Source organism: Sinohyriopsis cumingii, chromosome 4 (assembly GCF_028554795.1).
Source record: "Sinohyriopsis cumingii isolate HCF-2022 chromosome 4, ASM2855479v2, whole genome shotgun sequence".
NCBI classification, from domain to species: domain Eukaryota; kingdom Metazoa; phylum Mollusca; class Bivalvia; order Unionida; family Unionidae; genus Sinohyriopsis; species Sinohyriopsis cumingii.
This window is the reverse complement of record NC_142964.1, coordinates 133,722,168-133,745,400: the sequence shown is the minus strand read 5'-3', so window position 1 is coordinate 133,745,400 and position 23,233 is coordinate 133,722,168. Positions and strand designations below refer to the sequence as shown.

At 38.0% G+C, this 23,233-nt stretch overlaps 1 protein-coding gene across 2 annotated transcripts in view; it reads right to left on the bottom strand.

Annotated features, from left to right (window-relative positions):
* LOC149802118 (kelch-like protein 13) overlaps positions 1-23,006 on the bottom strand; it is a 48,524-nt gene extending 25,518 nt beyond the window's left edge. For both annotated transcript variants that reach the window (XM_089954388.1, XM_089954389.1), the window contains exons 1-2: positions 22,029-23,006; positions 18,777-18,945 (exon numbers count right to left, since the gene is read on the bottom strand). In XM_089954388.1, the coding sequence (XP_089810514.1) occupies positions 18,777-18,945; positions 22,029-22,925 (1,066 nt within the window). In that variant the 5' untranslated portion in view covers positions 22,926-23,006. The remainder of the gene's footprint in view (positions 1-18,776; positions 18,946-22,028) is intronic.
* Positions 23,007-23,233: the final 227 nt, after the last annotated feature.

Here is a 23,233-nt window from a genome sequence, read left to right as displayed (position 1 = left end):
TGTGGAAGTGTTACCTAAAGTGGGAAACGACGTCAGTCAGACGTTGAGCAGAACGACCGCTAAGTATCCGATACGACGCGTAGAAGTGAAAACGTTCACCATTCCCGCTGGACAGCGATCTATGATCGAAGATCATCTGCTCCAAGGACAGTTACCCAAGCGTTTGATTGTTGGTATCGTCAGGAATTCAGCCTTCAACGGAACCCACGATCAAAGTCCTTTTGAGTTTCAACATTACAATGTGTCCAAGATCGAAGTCAGTCGCGACGGCAAGACCTTGTGTACCCGACCCTTTGAGCCCAACTTTGGTGTCGCAAAGAATTATTTGAGATCGTACTTGTCCTTGTACGAAGCCACGGAACAGTTAGGAACCAACACCAGTGACGGTATTTCGTACGACGATTATGCAGGAGGCTATGCTCTGTGTGGTTTTGATTTCACTCCAGACCAAGGCAGCGACGAGGGACATTTCCACCCTATAAAATCGGGCCAGATTCGTGTGGAACTTCAGTTTGCAAATCCACCTCCAGATCACACAGTGAACGTCCACCTGTATGCAGAATTCGACAATACCATAGAAATCAACAGTTTGAGAGAAGTCATTCTAGACTATTAGAAGCATGGAAGACTGTTATCCCTCTTTGCCTAGTGGAGAAACTTTAGACATGAAATGTGAGGAGACCGTGGAAGGAGAATCCCAAGACAAAGACGAAAAGGACATCATGATCAAGTCGAGATGTCCAGAACAAGAACAGCAATTGGTCTCCTACTGTGCTACATACCTGACAGACACAGTTACGATATGGATGAAGCATGATTACTATGAATGTCAAAACATCAGTCAAGAAGAAAAAATTCAAAGAATATCTGGACGAAGCTTGGAGTCTGTTTAAAAAAGACGTGTTACGTTGGTGGTATAAAGACTTGTGTGAACATTTCTGTCCTCCATTAACGACTCAAGAAATCCATTACATTAAAGCCCTCTTTGACAAATTCAAAGAGAAAGTTGAGATCGAAATTGATCACTTATTATCAGCAAAAGAACATTTAGTGATCATGGTTTTTCTAGAAACGATGAGAAAGTAAATCGTTGATTTTGTGACTAGTATGCTTATTTTGTTGTCTTCAGCTAGGAAACGTAGTGTCCATCCATGACTCAATGACTTGCAACAGTGGAAATCACAATTTCATTCACAACGTTGCCAACCCTGTTTAAAGTAGAGTGTAAATTGAAAAAAATGTTTGTCATTTGAAAAAAATGTTTGATGTTATATTGTTGGATTATTGTTAAAAAATGTTAGAGTTGTTGGTTAGTGTTAAGTGATTTTGAATAAAAAATGTTGTGTTTTGAAAAAAATGCATTTGTCTTTTGTTTGACTATAAGAATGTTGATTCATGCACTTTGACTTCTCTCTATCTTTCTCATGACACTCATTAAACGTTGCGAATCGAAAACCGTGGAGGGATGTTTTCCTTCACGTCCGCGCTTTGACTTTAAGAACCGGGGTAGCCTCCAGTCTAACCATCCATTGTTGACTCATCCACCTACGAAGATGTGCTCCAAACTAGCTAAGCTAAACGAAGCCTACGTGAATTTGCATAGGGTCAGACACAGTCTGATACCGAAGCCAGAAGAAATAGAGAACGTGAGAATGTTAAAAGTCACTGAAGACCTGATCGAAGAGCTCTTCAGAGAAGAAGTGAACAGGGAGAAAGAAGAATGGACAGAGAAGTACAGACTTCAGAGACAGCAGCAACAGCAGCAGCAGCAACCTGAACCTGACAAAGGCTTTGTCGATTGTCGTATCGACACCAAAGAGTTCTTCTTCTCTTTCCGAAGAAGCAGACCTATCGCCAGAAAGTCCATCCTGAGAGGACGTAGCATTCTTAGAAATTAAAAGATTGCCGTAGCAAACAAAAAAAAAAAAAAAAAACCAGCCCTTTTCAGGGCTACCCAATACTCTACAAAAGAAATAACAATCCAATTGCCAATATGTGTAGGTAGAGTAGTGTGTATATAAACACTGACTCTTTTTTCATAGTGTGAGGGTATGTGTTTGTGTATAAGAATGTGTATTTGTAAGTGCTCACGTACGTTGGTGTGGATAATAGATTAAGATGATATTTGTTTTTTTGGCTGTTGGAGGTGTGGGGAGAGTAGATTTGGGGGTTTGATTTTATTGCTTTGCGTATGTGAATAGTATATTGGTGTGATTAATGAAAAATTTTTTTAGAATAGTGATGAGCAGTATAAAAAAGTGAATGAGTGTTTCTTTTAGGTCCGCGCATTGTTTTTTTTTTGGTCATGATCTAGGTAAGATCAATTTTATGTTTTTCATTGGGATGTTTTCCTTCACGTCCGCAGTTTTAGTATAAATTGAAACTCGTTCGGCAGTCCAGCTACCCTTGTTGATTGATCAACACCAGAATGAACACGAGACTGGCGAAACTGTTGGAACTTCATGTGCATCTGGAATATGCCAGGCGCCTGTTGAACGAACTGGCCGCGGAGGCCATTGTGGAAGAAGGAAGGATGAGAGAGGAGGAGGAAAGAAGAAATAAAGAAGAGGAGGAGAGAAGATACAAAGAAGAGGAGGAAAGAAGATACAAAGAAGAGGAGAGAATATACAAAAGAAGAGGAGGAGAGAAGATACAAAGAAGAGGAGGAGGAAAAGGAGAAAAGAAGAAGAAACTTCAGAATCCCAGAAACCGAAAATTGGGATTCTGAAGCCACATATCCTGCCTCTGCTCTCTCCCCCAAAAAAGTAAAAAGCAACTGGGGAACAAGATGTGCATGTGGCGCCAGGCCTGGAAGTTGCCACCATTAACCAGGTGTCTATGAAGTTCAAAAAAAAAAACAGCCCTTTTCAGGGCTACCCAATACTCTAGAAAAGAAATAATCATCCATTTGCCAATGTGTGTGTGTGTGTGTGTGTGTGTGTGTGTGTGAGAGTGTGTGTGTGTGTGTGTGTGTGTGTGTGTGTGTGTGTGTGTGTGTGTGTGTGTGTGTGTGTGTGTGTGTAGGTAGAGTAGTGTGAATATAAACACTAACTCTTTCTTCATAGTGCGAGTGTATGTGTTTGTGTGTTTGTGTTTGTAACTGCTCACGTAAGTTTGTGTGAATGGTAGATTATGGATTTCTTTATTGTTTCTTAGCGTATGTGGAGAGTATAGTTTGGGTTTTGTAACTGCTCACGTACGATTGTGTGGATAGTAGATTATGGATTTTGTTTATTGTTTCTTAGCGTATGTGGAAAGTATAGTTTGGGTTTTGTAACCGCTCACGTAGGATTGTGTGGATAGTAGATTATGGATTTTGTTTATTGTTTCTTAGCGTATGTGGAGAGTATAGTTTGGGTTTTGTAACAGATCACGTAGGATTGTGTGGATAGTAGATTTGGGTTTGTTTTAATGATTTGCGTGTGTAAATAGTAGATTTGGGGTTAGTTTATTGTTGCTTCACTTATGTGGATAGTATATTACATGAAATGAGAAAAGTAGGGGATGTTTTCTTTCACGTCCGCACGATGTTAGGTCATGATCTAGGTAATATCAATTTTATGTTTTAGGGGGATGTTTTCCTTCACGTCCACGCTTTTCGTATAAGAACCCACAGTATTCGTCGTTCAAACCATTCTACAGAGAAGATGGCTTCGAACCACCTCGATAAATTTCAAACATTGCAAGACGTCCTTGACAATTTGGGCATGATAGAACAAATGCTAGTACGACTCAATGAAGACCACTATTCTTATAGTCCGCATAGAGTAAAAATGGAGATTAACAACTTAAGAAAAGCAAAGGACATGATAAGTGGTGTGGTGAAGGAAATAAAGGAGGAGAAGGAGGATGAAGAGGAAAGGATAAGAATAAGAAAATGGAATGAAAAAATTGAAAAAGAAGAAGAAAATGAGAAGAGGAAGAAAGAAGAGGAGGAGAAAAAAAAGAAGAAAAAGAGTGTAGGTGAGAAAATAAGAAGTTGGTGGAGAAAAAGAAGAAATTAGAAGCAGAAGAAGAAGAAGAAGAAACCAAAGGCCCTTTTCAGGGCCAGCCATATTTCTCGAAAAGAGAATGACTTTTCAATTGCCTACCCCTTTATAAAATTTTTTGAAAAAAAAAAATCCCATGTTCAATTCCCCTTGTCCCGAAAGTAGTTTTTATTTTTTTTTCTAACATGTTCAATTCCCCTTTGTCCCTAGACAAACCCACACTTTATTCCCATGTTCAATTCCCCTTGTCCCTAGACAGACCCAAACTCTATTCCCCATGTTCAATTGCCTTTGTCCCTAGAATCGATATTTTTTTTCCATTGTTCGAATGCCTTTGACGCTAATCTCAATATTTCCTTTTTTTCCTTTCTCCAATGTTAAATTCCATTGACGCTAATCTTACCCAGGGTTTTTTGCCCATGTTAAATTTCCATTGACGCTAATCTCGCCCAGGGTGGTTAATGTTAAATTTCCATTGACGCTAATCTCGCCCAGAGGGTGTTTTTAATGCTAATTCCCATTGACGCTAATCTCACCCCTTATACTACTGACGGGGTTTTTAATCCCCATCTTCACTCTGTAGACGACGGGGTTTTTAACCCCCCATCTTCACTCTATATTAGACAGATTTTAACCCTCTATTTTCACTCTGTATTAGACGGATTTTAACCCCCATCTTCACTCTGTATTAGATGGATTTTAACCCCCTATCTTCACTCTGTATTAGACGGATTTTAACCCCCTATCTTCATTCTGTATTAGACGGGTTTTTTAACCCCCATCTTCACTCTGTATTAGACGGGGTTTTTAACCCTTCATCTTCACTCTGTATTAGACAGATTTTAACCCCCTATCTTCACTATGTATTAGACAGGGTTTTTGACCCTTTATCTTCACTCTGTATTAGACAGATTTTAACCCCCTATCTTCACTATGTATTAGACAGGGTTTTTGACCCCTTATCTTCACTCTGTATTAGACAGATTTTAACCCCCTATCTTCACTATGTATTAGACAGGGTTTTTGACCCCTTATCTTCACTCTGTATTAGACGGATTTTACCCCCTATCTTCACTCTGTATTAGACGGGGTTTTTAACCAACTATCTTCACTCTGTATTAGATGCGGTTTTAACCCATTATCCCCACTTTGTATTAGATGGGAATTTTCCCCTCCCTCAATCACTCTGAACATTCTATTTACTCCATTTTGTACCATTTAAATATCAAGCTTGCTTCGCTGAATTGTGCGTCAATAGAAAGAGACACAAATTCTTATCATCTATTTTGAACTTATAGCAACATCAATAGCAATAATAATAGAAACAACAAAAACGATAATAATACCCCGACTTGTACACCTATGACAAAAGTTTCCTAAATAAGAATTTACATTCGAAAAGTTAGCTGTAATAGGTTGTTCGTGCCCAACTGAACAAAGCAAGTCGATATCGACAAGAAGAAGCACACAGTATTCGCTATGGAATAATCCATGCTTTCATGTAATTTATGGTTTGTAGCCGAAACGCGTGGGATGTTGAAGATATCGGCCATTCAACATTAGTTAATCGCCTTATGTCGAAGGTGTCTTTGTTTTTCTTCATTATTCATATTAGTATTACTTCACTGATTCAGAACTATCATAACAATCTAACAATTGATGGGCTTCTTCAGAAATTTGGAAGTGTTACATTTTGAAAAATATATGCATTGAGCAAAAATATTAAAGTTCAATATCATCAACAATCAGACATTTATCAGATGTAAATTATTATTTTTATAATAAAAGGTCACAGCTGACACATGATGACAAAATCTATTACCTTGACATTCCATAATTGTTTGCTTTTTTTTACAGTCGACGTTGATTTACTCACCTATTTCTCTTCGAACAATGTTGAGGTAAAGCTAATTACAATATATAGGTTGAGAATGAAATATTATTAACTGTTTACAGAACAACGAATAAGCTACAACGAATGTTTTTATTTTAAAAAAAATAGAATGCAATAGAAATCAGCTTTTTTGAATGACAGCTAGTGTGTGCCGTAATGAAGCTTATCTACAGATAGCCATTATTAGACATAATTTGCACTGAGTAGTGGTTTTCGACAGAAATAATATAACTTCTGGAATGATTGGTAATGAAAGACATTACTATGTTGTTGTTTTATTATGTAATTGAAGAACCTACCTGGCTATATTATGTTCGTCTTATGTGTCGTTATTTATTGTTAAACTAGAAGTTTGCAGCAAAACAGCACTATCGTCATCCTTCAATAGTTATCAGTACTCCCCCTTCTCCATGACACCTATATGCGTCATCCTCCCCCACATCATCCACCTCCATTATCACGGAATGGTTTTAAATTCCCAAAACAGTTGTGCGCATATCATTAATCAATTAAATTTCGATTCTCATTCGCAGAAGGTGGAGGAGGAATTACCGTATGTACTCGTTTATAAAGACGAATCCAACTGCAAACTGCACAGACTCAGATCTGCCTTCGCATCATGAGCCTGCAGATCTGGGTCTGAGCAGTTTGTTAGAAGTAATCAGTCGAACAAACAATATATACCCTGATCTGCAGGCGCTTTATAGCTATTGTTTTTTGCAGTTGAAACTTAACTTATAAGCGAGCATATACGGTACTCGACATTACATATGCACACACGAAATAATTAATGAGCGTACGTAGGATGGGTAGGATAACATAATTCCCACCGTTTCTCTCAAAAGTTGGGGATAATTGCAAAAAAATAATTTTTTCTTTTTTTTTAATGAACAATATGTGATTTTTGTTGTATTGACATTATCTTAGGTATGAATGTTTAGGGTTTAACGGCACGTAAGCACAACCCTGGCCATGAAGTACCAATTAAAAGTTAGGTTCTCATGATTGCGACTAAAATAAAAAAAAAACTTCAGGGAGATACGCCCTTTCAAAAAACATGTAAACATGTAGTCCTACATCACATAATATAGAGGTATGTAAAATACTAAATAAAGATCCAAAATAAAAATACCAGAGATTATAATTGCCAGATTGATTTTATATAAACCACATTCTTCTAAAAAAAAGTCCATGAATTTTTTTTTTACTGGCTGGACATCATCATAGGGGATCTTAACTGAGTTCATATAAAACAAAAACAACCTGGCTGGAAGTCGATAAAGTCAAGAAGAATGTGTTGCGCTGTCAGTGGACATTGGCAAGGTATTCACTACTGTTGACCTACACCATTTAGAAAGTATCTATGAGTCAGATATGCGTGTCCTATACGTGAATGGCACAGTGCCACTTCATCTCTGCTATATGTTCAGCGTGAGAGATACCATTTTCCAGTTTGGGGTTTCATGTCCCAAAACTTGTCAGTAGAGTTTTCTTTTCATATAGTCTTCTGGGTATATAGAACATGCCAATTTATTTAATATCTGAAAGCGCTAGATAACATCTTCCATTCAGGAAGGATACAGGATAGTATTTCCTAATTACCATGACCTTTAATACTAATGTCAATAGTCAACCAATAGGACATTGTACATGTTTTAGACTGTATGAACAGATTTATGATTCAGTAAGACCTGTGTTATTAACTGGTTGCTAAAGTTAAGGTTTAGTAAAACGTTTACCGTGGAAAGGGAATCCGAAACGATGATTACAATTGTAATTTGAGATGTCCAGATGTAATTCAAAGGTTTGAAATATGTTTGCAATATCTGCAGCAAAACAGGAAGCTGTATTCTGTAACCGGTTCGGTATGTTGCTGTTGGGCAACGGCAGCTGCAAACTATTCTTCATCTTTTGAACCGTTTGCATACTGGGACTTATGGACACGATTGGAGGCCCAGATGTCATTTAACTAATTAACGAAGGTCTTAATTTAGGAAGAGAGACTTTTGAATTATCAGCCAGTCTGAATTTTGTTGCCTTTAAATGACAGAGAATTCGTAGGTTAATGGAATTTGATTTCGAAGCGTACTAGCTCTCTTATTTTTGCCTAAACTCCACATCATATGCCGGATTGGGCCGATTAGAGGATGTAGACCTTATTTCGTTCATCGGAGATAATATTACGGTTTGTTTGACTCAAAGTTCTAAATGTTAGATAAGTTTTGTACGATGATTCGTACACAATAGAGTCATGGACAAGATCGTACCAAAGTCTGCACCCAAATCTGTATTTGCAACGACTCGTAATAGATCAGGGCCTTTAAACACCTGTTCCTGAGGTATTTATTATGTAGAACGAAGGTCAGTTTATGGTCCAGTAAGTCCTAAACATTTGATCTTAGCCGCAGCAGAGATAAGAAAACCACGAAGATAACGTTTTCGGACTTAAAAAATATTATTTAATTTACCAAAGTGCATACAGAGGTTTATATTTCGGAAATGTCTGATCTCTGTTTAAGTATATCAGTGGTTGAGAATCAATAATATGCATAATCTACAATCTATACCATACATAGTATGAACCGTCAGTTCCTGGATTAAGACGTTTTACCATATGTTGTCCATTTTGATGCTAACAAGCATCACTGACAGTATGCTGTCCTGTTGTAAACCCATATCCTGAGAGTATCTATCTGAAAGGGTGGTACCTACCTTAACTACGAAATATCTTTATTTTAATAGCCGGATATCAAGACAGACGGACGGCCTTGCGAATAGGTCATTAATCAGGCCATAATTACACGTGGTGCAATAAACTTTCTCTCAGTAAAAGATGGCAACAGTATATTTTTGTTGATGATAACTTCTTCAACAAATGATTCATGTCTGACTAGACGATTATTTGTTCTTCTCCGGCGTCTTAATCCACATAGAAATTTTGATATTGGTTTACTGAATTCTATATACCAGAGGAGACAGTAGTAGTTGATAGAGGAGATAATTACTGGCAGTCATGGATCCTTCGTTCCATGTTTTTTCCCCCTTTCGTTTCCAATACATCTTGTTAGTGCTTTTTGGCGATACTTGGAATGATCTTTATGGTCCTTTGTAGGTTTATGTACGAGTGTTACAGTTGTTTCTCGCCATAATGGTGGTAAGTCGACAGTTTCCGAAATTTGATCGAAAATGTTGAATGGTGTATTGAGACCTCCATCAGGTAAGTGTATAAGAAAATGAGAGTGGATATATTTTAGTCCTACTGAAGTGTCGTGGGCTCGATCAAGAGTGTCCATTAGTTATCCGAGAGTGAAAGGTGTTGTATATAATCTTTAGCGTGAACCGATTTAAGATTTAATGAAACATTTTCTTTTAGGTTTTTCAGAATAGTTCTCCAGTAAGGACCTTGTGTAGACTTTCGGCCAGTGATCGCAAAGTTTCTGGCAGTGACCAGTATTTTAGATTCATTTCGGTGTTGGAACAGCTGTTTTCATTTTGTCAGTGATGCCCTGTACCCTATTCTATAGTAAGAAGCGAGAATTCAACCATTGTTACGTACGATCCTAATGTTTACCTATTACTATCTCTCTAACGCTATATTTAACTTATGATGTATATTCATCCGTTGGATTGACATTGTAATATCTAAGGTCCGTCTTCTGTTGACTGATGACGTTATCTCAGGTATCATCTTAACATGGTTTGTCGATAAATTTCGGAATCACGTCAGACTTTGGTATTGTATAAATAGCAACACCATGGGGTACGTTGGTAAGAGTATCGGATCCAACACGTTTTTGGAAAGATCTGTCGTTAATTTTGATTTGCAGAGTGTCTGAGACGTTCCCCAATCGGTTTTATTTAGCTTCTATCTCTGGCTTACTCCTTGACTTTTGAATTATTAAATACATTAGAATGTGGTTATTTATATAGAGATCATCGTCAACTTAATAGAGAAAATAAGTAAACAAGATGGATCACATATAGTCAGATCTAAGGACGATTAGGGTCTAGTGGCAGGATGCGAGTATATATGCGACTCATCGACTACAATGCAAAGGTTTCGTTTGAAACACATTATTCTAGTGGTTTCCTCTTTCGTTCATATCTTTGCAGCCACAGAGTGTAGGATGGCCTTGAAAGTCGCAAGGAAAACAAAGGTGCTGTTGACTTCATTCGTTACTCAGAACCAAACTGATTGATTGGGGTGCTTGGGGGAAAGTCAGATCAAACATCAAAGACTTTGCACAAGTAGGACCATAGCTTGTAAAGAAGGTCAACAGCATTTAATTTAGGACTGGAATTGATTTGGCTCTGAGTTTGGTTATGATAATGGAAACCATTTCAGCGTGCTCATCAGGAATACTTCTAAAAAGTTGCAAATTGATTATAATTTTCATGTTAAAAAGTTATCTTGAAGGTAGAAAGTTATGGTGTTGTGCTATTTTAAGTAGAAGATATATTTCATCAATATTTACCTTTAAACCACAGGAATTCTATTGGATTTCTGTGTAAGATATATTTATGAAAGTGATATAGTGCGGAACTTCTGTGATGCTTTGGCACGTTATCGGATAGAGGGTATACGCCAGTGCTTATAATTTCTAGACTTTCAAACTTACTGAAGAGCTTGATATGAATGATCAAAAGATTCTGAACTTGCTCTTTGTATGGTTTCGAACAAGCATTATCATTGTAGACACCTATTTTTCGAACAAGCATTATCATTGTAGACACCTATTTGCTTCTTTGTTTTGTTGGCAGAATTAGAACTAGGTTTGTGTAAGTATTGCTGAATTTCTTATTTGTCACAGTGTTACATTTACTGTTGTGGTGAGAGGTTTGCTGCTCTTTTTGATAAATAGGTCTAACTGGTTCATTTTTAGTAGTGTTTGGTTTTATGTCTGTCACACTGTTACATTGATTACGCATGTCTACTGATTATCTCTCCGTTCCGGTGGCCACTCGCACGGATTTGGTAGCTCGGACTGATCGAATGGTAAGGTAATGTCTGGAAATATACAGACACATTTTTTGCTGGAAGATTTCTTATTCAGCTGCGTTCCAGTAGGATTAGTAAGCAGTTTTTAAGTGAAGTTGCCACTGACTTTCTGGCTTCGGAGACAAGCCACCTTTCTCATGCTTGACATCTTATACTTCAGTTCTCTTGTCTCCATAAGGTAGTTTCTAGAGAAAGCAAAGTGTTCGCCCTAGCAATTCACAAATATGTCCTTGCATGACGATCCATCGTGATCCTCTTCCACACACATCAGTGGCAGACTGGTTTAAATGTGCAACTATCCTTGTGGTGGCCATATTTACGGAAGTCAGAGCATCGCAAAAGATTAAAGAATAAAAGGGACTTATGTGATGCTAAAAACATAGCTTTGATCAATGCCGGCAACGTGGGACAGACGAGCATCAATAGTGTGAATCGTCTTAGGTTAATACAGATTTCTTTCACAAGGGAAATTTTCAAGCATCTCAGACTCACTGCGGCTATTTGAATCCCTAAATTCCATGACCCCTCAACATAAGTTCAAAGATTTATGCAGGGATACCTTGATGGGTAAATCCATGAAACTGCTTTGACTTAAGCGGATTATCAGACTGACAAGATATTGGGTCGAAATTTGTGTTTGTTGGTGTTTTGTGTTTTGCTTAAAACACTCTTTGTCTTTCCGGCAAGACACCGAAAGGCTAATGCAGTGAACAAAGGAGCTATTTATGATCTCATCAATCCATTCTGGGATTAGAAAATACTCCCAATATCTAGATCTAAAACAATTTTTTAATCCGAATCACTGCTCGAATTGTTCCGGATCCATTTAGACCTGGTTTCCCCACTGTTGAATATTTGTTTTGTTGTGTTTTCGCATCAGAGGAGGACATTATTTCTTTACCTGTGCTGGCCACCCGCTTCAGAGTCCAACACAAGGACAGGGACAAATAATTAAGTTAATTTATTTAGTTTCGCACGTCAGAACATTGCAGTAACGTAAGACCCTTATCGACTGACTCTTGCCATCACCCTCATTTGTCATATTCTTTGTAAGGTTCCAGATATATCAGTATAGGTTTCCTCGAGTCGAAATGGTGACCGTACAGATTTAGGATACCTATGAAGACTGAAGCTCTCAACTGAAACTGACAAGCCAAATGACCAGATCAAAGCTCTTCTTGCCAGATTACAAAGCTAATGTAGCGTCCTGCATTGGATTGTCAACAACTCAGACTCGCAGCGGCAATGAATATCATGATCCTTTATTCGATTTTCACAGGACGCACACACTGCAAACAATTTGTTTCAATTAATCGCCACTGATGACACGAATCCTTGAGCCCGCAGAGGAAGGGGGTCGGCATTGTCTTAGGTCAAGCATATCTGAAGTTCTATTACAAGTTTTGGGGGACCTGATTCATTATTTAGGGAAGTGTGTGATGGTTCATTTTGGGAAATTGAATTTCAGATCTGGCTGGAGGTCACAAAAGCATAGTATTCAACATGGAATAGTCTGTAATTTATTGTTGGTCATTTGGTAAACTCTCTGGGCTTGGGAAAGCCTCTCTGCTTTCAGTTTTCAGTTTATAATCTAAAATGAAAATCAATCATTGCCTTGACCTTATATGTAGTGAGAGAAAGATAATGAAAACCTCTGTTGAATTGATCCATAGAAACGATTTGTACCCAAAGTCCGTTTCTTAAACAATACATCTAAATTGCGGCCATTTTCTAATTATATGAAATTTATGGAGCTCCTGATAACAGTCATTGTCCAGAATCTCATCAGCGGGGCAATAAATATTTTTGTAAGCCAACTAACTTGCTCTTGACGCAAATACCTCGAACGTCCCCACCCAGCTGACCATTACTGGTCAATATAATGATGGAGCATTTCAAGAACATTGTAGAACCAGTTTTGTGCCTATGTAATTTCGTACTTCTCTTGTTTGTTTTGACGTCCCGTGCAACGGTAATCTGAAATTACATCCCACATACAACAAATTTTAAAGAAACAAACATATAATTCCAAAAAACGTTTACTTCTATAAATAATCGCAAAATGGGCCTATTAAAATCGTAAACAGACTCGAATGGAAAACATTTGCTTATCAAAATACCTCGGTCGAAGTCCTAACACCCATAATGGATCTCGACTATTATAAACTATATTTGAACCCTAAATAGGAAGAATTAAATTCGCGCCATTGACCAATTAGCGAAAAATATCGAATCAATACACATTCACCGTTACTCGAAGTCATAAATAAGAATTATCCAGGTAAAATAATGCACGTGCTGAAAACTGCGTGATTGTGATCTTAGCATAATTTCCCATCGAGATGAAAGATAGACTTGCCACCAGAACCGGCGTGGAATTCGACTCCTAAATTAGACAGGACCTCAATACACAATCAATCAAGGTTGATTACACACTTTACTCTGATGATTCCATCTGTGAAACATTTTTTATCGCTTCATTAGCATTTCGCTCCCTTTTTGTAACTTCAAAGAAAATTAGTTCATATGCAGTTTTAAGACAGTAGTAAATGACAGTTTAAAATAAATTACCCTAAAACACGATTTAAGTATGCATAACTAATTTTATTGTCATAAGCATCCTAAAATTGGATTAATATGGAAATACGATTATTTGCAAATATAATAAGCCATATCTGCTAAATTGTGTTGTTTATTGTTTTAAGAGATTCACACACCTAATGTTTTCTCTTGCAAGAGTTTAATCCTATATAAAGGTCGATTTAATTGAGAGAAAAAATACACACATACATGTAAAGACACAAAGGAAACCAGCACAAACAATGTGATTTTGAGTAGGTTAGCGCACGAAAGGTTTTAGAGAAAGGTTATGACACATTTATAAGTGGAGAACAAAATTACAAGCTACATCAGCGCTATTATTATGTTTTGAATCCGGTCATTCCATTGGTACAACATAATTTTGTCGGTTCCGCAATTTTTAAGGGACACATCATTTCTTAGGTTTTCATCATCTTTAAGGAATATGTGATTGTGTACGCTTCGTCATGTTTAAGGGACAAGCTTGTGTAGGCTTTCAATTACGACTTAATGACCGGTGGTTTTAGCGAAGTTGTCGCGGAAGCGGTAGTTTAAGAGAACTATATAAAAGATATACAAAAAGAAAACCAAGCTCAGTACAAATAAAAAAAAAAAAACAAGCCTAATTTGAAAAGGAAAACAAGCCCTATTCGTAAAGGCAAGTTAGCCTAGTATGGTAAAGAAAACAAGTCTGGTTCGAAAAGGTAAACTTCACTTCGAGGTTTTGAAGCTAATCAAAATCGACAGTTTGAACACCTTTTCCTCAAAGACATTAAACAACAATGTTGAAGAGAGAGATACAGACAGACAGACAGACAGAGATCTTATTGTTGTTCTAAGTTAAATTAAAGAAATTATTTCTTTTAAAAATTTGTTTTATAGTTTTTATCTTAAATCCATAAGATTTTAATTAACAGTATAACCCCACCCCAAATAAAAAAACAAAAAAATACAAACCCCCACCCCCCCCACCCCCCCAAAAAACCCAAGCCCAATTCGAAAAGGAAAACCAACCCAGTACGGTAAAGAAAACAAGTCCAATTCGAAAAGGTAAACTTCACTTCGAGGTTTTCAAGCTAGACAAAACTGTTAATTGTTGTTTAAGTTGTAATCTAAACACTGTAGCTAAAGTGGGATGATTAAGTTTACATTAAAGGGGACACCCTGTAAAACACATTGTGCTATATTAGAGAGTATACAGATCAAAAGAGGAAGAGTTGACATGGAAGCCTAATACACTGGTCAACAGTGAAATCATTACTGACTTGAAAAGGCCCTAATCTGTAGTATTTTGGTGTGCCGAACACGAATATAACCGTGAAAAATTTGTATTGGCTCTCGTTTTGAAGATATTCATATACCTCATTTTCTATGTTTCACTGTGTAAATTTCTCCAGTAGGACTGCAGCAACATCCGGAATAATGATGTAACATTGCATAATACCATCATGCTCACATCATCCACAGTTGGTTGCATCATTTTCTGATGCAATGCAATACTAATGCCATGCGGCTGCTGAAGTAAGTTGACGTCAGCAGTGTACTATACATGTGTAGGCCTATTATACTAATGCCAGGCGGCTGCTGAAGCTGACGTAAGCAGTGTACTATATAAAGCCCAATCAGATAGGTTCAGCATTTAAAATATTTTAGACGTTGTGCGAGACAGTTCAAGCTACTGTTACATAAAACTTATTATTTTATCCATTTACGTACAATAAAGAACAGTAATGCCTCGAAAGTGTGTTAATACCGCGGACAATTTTTGCTATATTTGTGGGGAAGTGACATTTGCCAACCAGAAGAAAAGTATCAATTCTCAAGTGAAGAAGGCATATCATCTTTACTTCGGATGCAAGGTTGGTGACCAAGACAAGCCTTGGGCTCCGCATATATGCTGTGCTACATGTACAACACAGCTTTCACAGTGGTTGAATTGCAAAAGGTCATCAATGCCGTTTGCAGTCCCAATGGTGTGGAGAGAGCCAAGCAACCACCTAAATGACTGTTACTTCTGCTTGGTTCCTCCTCTTTCCGGCGGAATAACGAAGCGAAAGAAGTCGAGAATAGTCTACCCAAACATTCCGTCTGTATTGAGACCAGTTCCACATGGTGAGGGACTTCCTATTCCAGAACCTCCAGCAGAATATTCTCTTGATTCATCTGATGAAGACAAAGGTGAGTCGACCTGTTCTTCTCCTGGTCAGCATGCAGTGATCCAGATTTTCACTGTGGTGCATCATCAACCCCACACAGAATAACACAGGAAGAACTAAATGACCTGATTCGTGATTTGGACTTATCAAAGAACAAGGCAGAATTGCTAGGATCAAGACTCCAACAATGGAATCTTCTAGAAGAAGATGTCACAATTACTGCATATCGAAAGCGCCACCAGCAATTGGAGCCTTTCTTCAGAAAGGAAAGTAATCTGATATTCTGTTCCGATATTGAGGGCCTCATGAATGCTTTAAAAATCACTCATGACCCACAAGAATGGAGACTATTTGTGGACTCTTCGAAACTGAGTCTCAAGGCTGTGCTTTTGCACAATGGAAACATTCTTCCATCTATTCCAGTAGCGTATGCTGTCCACATGAAAGAGACATACGATAACTTAAGGCAGCTACTGAATTCCATTGAGTATAACAAGTACAGCTGGCACCTCTGTGGTGATTTGAAGGTAGTTGCCCTTTTAATGGGACTGCAGCAAGGATATACAAAATGCATGTGTTTCTTATGCGAGTGGGATAGCCGAGCAAGGGAAATGCACTACATGAGGAAGGAATGGACTCACAGGCAGAATGTAGCCATTGGAGAGAAGAATATCCAACACCCAGCTCTGGTTGAGGCTCAGAAAATCTTGCTACCACCCCTTCACATCAAACTAGGTTTGATGAAGAACTTCGTGAAAGCCATTGACCGGACTTTGCCAGCATTCCGATACCTGCATGAAAAATTCCCTCGACTCAGCGAAGCAAAGATTAAAGAGGGAGTTTTTGTGGGTCCTCAGATTCGAGAGCTTTTCAAAGATGACCGGTTCAACAACTTGCTGGAAGGTGACGCGAAACAAGCATGGAATGCTTTTCGCCTAGTTTCTACAAACTTCCTCGGAAATGTTAGGGCAGAAAACTATAAGGAACTAGTAGAAGACATGTTGATGAAGTATAAGAAACTTGGCTGCAATATGTCTCTAAAGATTCACTTCCTTCATTCCCATTTGGATTTCTTTCCTAGCAACTGTGGTATTGTTAGTGATGAACACGGTGAACGTTTTCATCAAGATATCGCAACAATGGAACAAAGATACCAGGGAAAATGGTCCACTACAATGCTGGCTGACTACTGCTGGACACTCCTCAGAGATGCTCCCGAACAGCTGTACAAGAGACAGGCGAAGAAATCTAAGATGTAGTCAATGACTTGATTTTTTATAGGTAGGCTATTACAGTTGACCTTTTACTATTGGAATGCATTTCGTTATGTAAACATTAATTTCTTGCAGATTACAAAAAAACTAGAGCCAATTTTGCAATTTGACTGTCATATTCGTGTTCAGCACATAAAAATTGATAAGAATTGACTAATTTTATTTCAGTAACATGACTTTTGTAAAAATTTGTTGTCCAGTGATATTTACCAACAACTCCAGTAGTATAATAGGCAAGGAAACTTTGTGTGGAATGACAACATCGAACAAGATATTTGTCAGAAAGGGCCAGTAAGCATAAAACACACTTCTTTAACAAAAAGGAATTTTTTTTTAGTGGAATTACGCATTTAGAGTGGCTAACAATAGAGAAGAACACGAGAGAGAGAGAGAGAGAGAGAGAGAGAGAATAGGGCATTGTAAAGCATAACATTCCTTTTACCTAGTGTTTTTTATTCTTCAGGATAGTCCAAGATCTAAATCATACGCAAGACTTAAATGAAAATATTATGCTATATTTATTAACTCTACCTTCCACAAACCAAACCGTAGTCGAGGCTGTAAAGGTCAATTATGGATAAATCGTCCAAACGGAAACTGTGCACGCCTTTTGTTGAACATTATGTGCAGATTATAATCCGTTTCTCCGGTTAAATTTACTTTAACAGAATTCCCGAAATTGACCGTTAAATAAATCATGGGATAGGAAAACCACAATTAATACCTCATTACCTCCCTTTGTCTTAGGTGTTGTAATGTGTGACGTCATTCTTCTTTGAGTAGACCAGCCATTAATGTTGACGTTTTGATGCACGGTTATTACAACTGATTTTTGTGACTATGATCATAAACATAAATAAGTATTCTTGTTTTCCTGTCTTTTTTTAAATTTCTAAATAAAAAAAGAAACAGAAATAGGTTTCTACCGATTATTGTGTGGGTCAATCCGTGGACTAATACTACTATATTAGTTGTATTTTCTAAGCCTATTACAAGCTTTATAATCATTACAAATCCTGAATAGAGTTAGACAGATCATTTGGAGAGAGAGAGACCAACGAAATGAAGAAGACATTTGAAAATAACTTGTTACATTTCATGAGATACAGAACTAGGACTCATCAAACCTTGGCTTTATAGATTTATGATGGAAAAATATAATAGGAGCAAAATATAAATAAGAACATGGCGAAATATTATGTTAGGAGATAAATTGTTACTTTTAAGGAAGACGGTGTCCGCGTGTACTCTTTCAAATAACTGAAGTTTGTTTTGCAAGAGCTTTTGTAGGTAACTCTTCATTAAAATAGGAATCCGATGCATACATTTTCTGAATGTGGCTTACAAAAAGAGTCATACAATACACCTAGCTTGCTGTTCTGCATATTTTTCCAATAATGGCCATCTCTCTCTCTCTCTCTCTCTCTCTCTCTCAGAATATACTGACCCTTGGTGAGGCTTCATTTGTTTCAATTCCTAAATATCCACATAACTTATTGTAAATTCTCAGCACCAAAGCACCATAGCCTCTTAATTAGCGAGTTCATGGTTCTAATGATGCACATACATATCTGGAGTTGGTAATACCAGCACCAATTTTGTGAAGGTAATATTTTTAATGTATCTTTCAGTTTCTAAAAATTATGCTAATAATGTTATATTAGCAACCAATATGGGTTTTTTTTTCAGTTATGGAAGATTAAACAATTAGTTTAAATATAAACCTTCATGTTTGGTTTATATGGTGCGTAAAGAGGCACGATGTGTTACAAATGGATATAATGTTAAGTGGGCACGCGATTTTGTTTCCTGCCAAAATCGCGGTATGCACACCTCATATAATATTCTTCACAGAAACAACACGTGCTGTTTATGAAAATTTACCTCCATGATGATGACGAGGTTCAGGTAGACGGGTCAACAGTTCCCATCGACTGTTGGTGAAGTTATACTTCATAATTTCATCTCGAACAGGATCAGTCTTTATCCTTGGAGCGCCACCTATGATGACCAAGGACGGAACTGCTCGTGCGCGAGGAACTGTTCTAGAAGACTGCAGCGGCGATCAAATCAAAGCGGGTTAAGAAGAAAGATGATGAAGATGATGATAAATGGCCTTGCAATACATAACTTGCATAGTCAACCAACAAATTATACACAAAAAAACGCCCCCCCCCCACCTATACGTTTTTTTTTACAATAAATGTAGACAGTTATGATCTGTAGAGAACACATGTCAGTATGAATCATGATCTCACAATGTAATCCTCTGATAGTATTGCTGATGGAATTTTCTGCGGAATGATATGCACTAAAAGTGTAGATACAATTACTTGACGTAAAGCCTTCGCTACTCGCCTCGATGACGCGCGTTCAGGTTAATGAGGGAATCTTGCAAAGCCGAAGTCGAATCCTTTCATTCGTATGCAACAAATAAAAGTCCTATTATGTGACAGAACACAATCAGAGTATAAATTAGTACTATTTACCTGACCTTAAACAGACAGTATGAGTATGAGGAAGTAAATTATCGTGACAATCTGGAGTGTAGATTTATATTATTGTTTTTACAAGAAATATGTACTGATCATACAATTGTAGCTGCTTTGTGGAATTATTAGTAATAATAAAATAGTTAACAACAAAGCATCGGTGAAATGTTATTTATAAGTCCTGTTTATAAAATCATTTTTGTCTGAATGAGATACTATGATATGTGTTTATGCATTGTACCTGAACTAAAATGTGCTCGGGTTTGGTTTCCGTGTACAGCGTTACCATGGGCGTCTGAATTTCCCCTCTAAACATGTTTTGACCTACATCCGTAACATTTAACAGCTGACCACTACATTTGTGCACTCACACCCGCAACAAACAAAAAAAAAAAAAATTCTGCGGGCGTCATCGAGCGTTACCATAGGGTGGTTTATTTACGTCCTGAGTTATTTCAAAATTATGGGTTTTGGTATTGTACCATAACTAAGTTATTTACAGAGTCGGGAAGCTGTCCACTTTACGGGCAACTTCATGAGCAAAACAGAAAACCTGTAAGGCGAAATGTCTTACAGCGGGCTCTGCCCAACCAAACCAGGTACTGGTTATGTGTTGAAATATACAAACACCAATAACCTGACCAACAAAAAGCCTGAAAGGCAAAATACGATAATGCTGGCTCTGCCAAACCATTTGATTGTATGTTGAGAAACACATACACAAATAACCTTTATGGGAGCAATTTCTAGTTTTTAAGTTATGTGAAATATTCAAATGAGTTATCTTTTCGCAATCCATATTATGTAAGAGAAGTGTTTGATACATTGGATGTTTCAGTATTTACTCTAAATTGTACAGTCAGGCCTATTTAATTTAACGCCGTATTATTATATAGACAACAGTCTGTTTTCAAACGCCGTTTTATAACTGAACAGACGAATGTAATTCATTTAAATGTTGCTTGTATTAAAGGGTGAGAAAATATTCGAGTTTTTATAGTTCTGGAACATTATTCTTGTCGGATACAGATTCGTGTATGAATCTGGTTGTTACAGTAATAATCTCGTACAGTAATTCTGACGAACTGATTTGATATGCAACAAGCAGCTTCACTTACGCGCATGCGTAATGTATATCATTGCATTGTACACGACCGAGTCTCGTGTACTAAATGACTCTAGACATTATAGTTTCAGCTGACTGTGGGTCTGATTTTGGATGTAGAGCTGAGATTGTGGATGTAGAGCTGAGATTTTGGGGTGTATAGCTCATATATTGAACGTAAAGTCGTAGGACTCAGACGGGTTTCGTACAACCATGGTGCTGCTGTCAGTGATGACGTTGGCCCGGAGGAAGGTACTTGTTTTCTAGTGGTGAAGGACCAAAACTTCCGGACCAACAAGTCTTCAGCGAATAAGGGGCTCTTGAGTGGTTTCTTCAGCAGACCGGGCGGGGTGGGTCAAGAGTGCTGGCTCCTTGACCATCCGATATAGCGGTGGGACTGAAAACATATAGTGGTCGGCGTCTGGATGCCACGAGTTATATGTTCCGTTGTTAAATTATTCAGTATTACTATTTTAATGAAAATCGAATCGATGTATTTCTGTATCATAATATTAGTGAAACCTATCTCCCTCCAGATCTCTTTCACACGCGCACCCGCACCCACACAACCACACCCAAACACTCAGACACACATATATGTAATCACCGTTTGTGGCAGAATCATCGCCTATCTAAGTTTGTGCAAATCAATATACTTTGATATCTTAGTGGTAGATAACTATTGTTCACTTCTGTGTTAATTTCTTAATATTGATCATCCGTGTGATATATCCACAAACCAGTCATATTTGTCTACAAGTTCCATGCGTTGATTCTCGTTGATTATTCGTTTGAGTTACTCGTTCTAATTCGTTCCAGTTAGGAACGATATAATTTTACTTATATCGGTTGTTTAACTCAATGCGTATGATTTTGTTAAGTTGAATGTATGCTCGCGAGTTTGGTGTCTGATTCATTCATTCTTTTCAATTCCATTATAACTAAACATCTCATTCATAAAACATGCTTTCAGTGCCTTCGCTATACAGTAATCAAACCCGGATCATCCTGTTACAATGTGGAATCTCGTTCGAAGAGGTGAATGTTACTTTCAAGCTCCCCGGTGGGTGGTAAATACATCTAGCCGCCACCACCCTTTCACTGACCTAATATCGTTAGTGTGCGGGAGTTCACAATATACTCTGACTTCAGTGCCAGTAGTCAGTATTTGTAATTGCTGGAAATTAAGTCACATTGACGCAGTTTTTGTTTGCGGTGTATACTGAACCCAAGACGAGTCAATACTGCAGTCGAAAAGATGAGAAGATATGTACTGAAATAAGATCTCAGACACGATTCTAAAGGAAATGTACATGAACCTGAGAAATAGATCAGGGCGACCCATGTTAGGTTTGCAAGAAATCCTTATCTCATGATGCCATTAAGTTGAAAGTTTATTATCTACAGATTACTGAAATACAAAGGAGGACTGATGGAGGGACGATGGAAAGATTCAATAATCTAACCCTATACTGTTCGATTATCAAAGCGGCGATACAATCTATCTTAAAAACCCGTGTCGCGTTGAGTATAATTTACCTGAAGAAGACATTGTCTGGCAGGTAGACAGTGGTAATGAAGCGCTTCCTTTACCAGCTGCTGGCACTCTGGAATTTCCATCAGATACTCTATTGATTCCACGTGATCCACCACCACGGTGGGGTTTAGCAAAGGCAGGCGAACGGCGGCCATCAGTTCCGGCGCGTAGCGCAGACGATTCTTTTTATCCTCTTCAATCCAGCTCCGCATACGCTGGAAAAACTCGAGTTCGCTGCTTCCATCTAAATCATCCCTCTTTAAAAGTGCCATTAACTGCTCAACAGGAAGGTGTAGAAATATAGCCTTCTTAGAGATTGAGTGAAAATTCTTGGCGGCAACTCCGAGTGCTTTTTCTGCCAGTTGACAAAGGTTGCTTTTGAATGCTGTGTCAAGAAGTTGCAGACAGTTGTCCCTTTCGACATGTTCCATTAGAAATTCTTCACATGCTTCCTGTATAAAATACATGCCCAAGAGGGTGGATGCAGCGAGGAGATCATCTACATTTGCAGCTTCCACTCGGACTCTTCCTGTGTATAACGCCTCAAGAATGACTGACAGAACGTCTCCACTCAACTCATTTATATCTATGCTGAAAGAGGTCTCCTGGTTCTCCACAAAGAGGTCATAGAAGTAGTCAGAGCATGTCGCAAGGACGAGCCTGTGTGCCAGTAACTTCTTATTACTGGTGACTAGTTCGACATCACACATGAAATGCTGCCTCCACATTACTTCCATGCCGCTATGAAGTGTCTCTGAAAGATTGTTCAAGATCTTTACACCCTTTTCATTTCCATTGAATGCCTTCTGCAGAAGTCGTTTCCTGATGAACTCGTCCTTGTACCCTTTACTGGCCGCCTCCGAGGCGGAACGACGTTGTTTATTGGTTCGCCGAATCATTTATTGTTTTTTCCTCGAGACAAATCTTTCTTACCAAGGACGTATTAAAAACGACGAGATTTTTTTCCATGATGTAGTATGACATCGTTGTCGGTGGCAACGATGTTACGTCAAAAACACGTTACGTCATAATTAATACTTCCACATATGTTGAGAGCCCTATACTTGTCCTCTCGGGTTCCTCTTTGATACCGCTCTGGTGGTGCTCTACACTAGAGCTTAAATTTTAAAGAAATCAGTCTTCCAGGTTTTCCTTAGTGGTGAATATTTAGAAGGAAAAAACTTATATATCTTAAGTATTGTTAAAA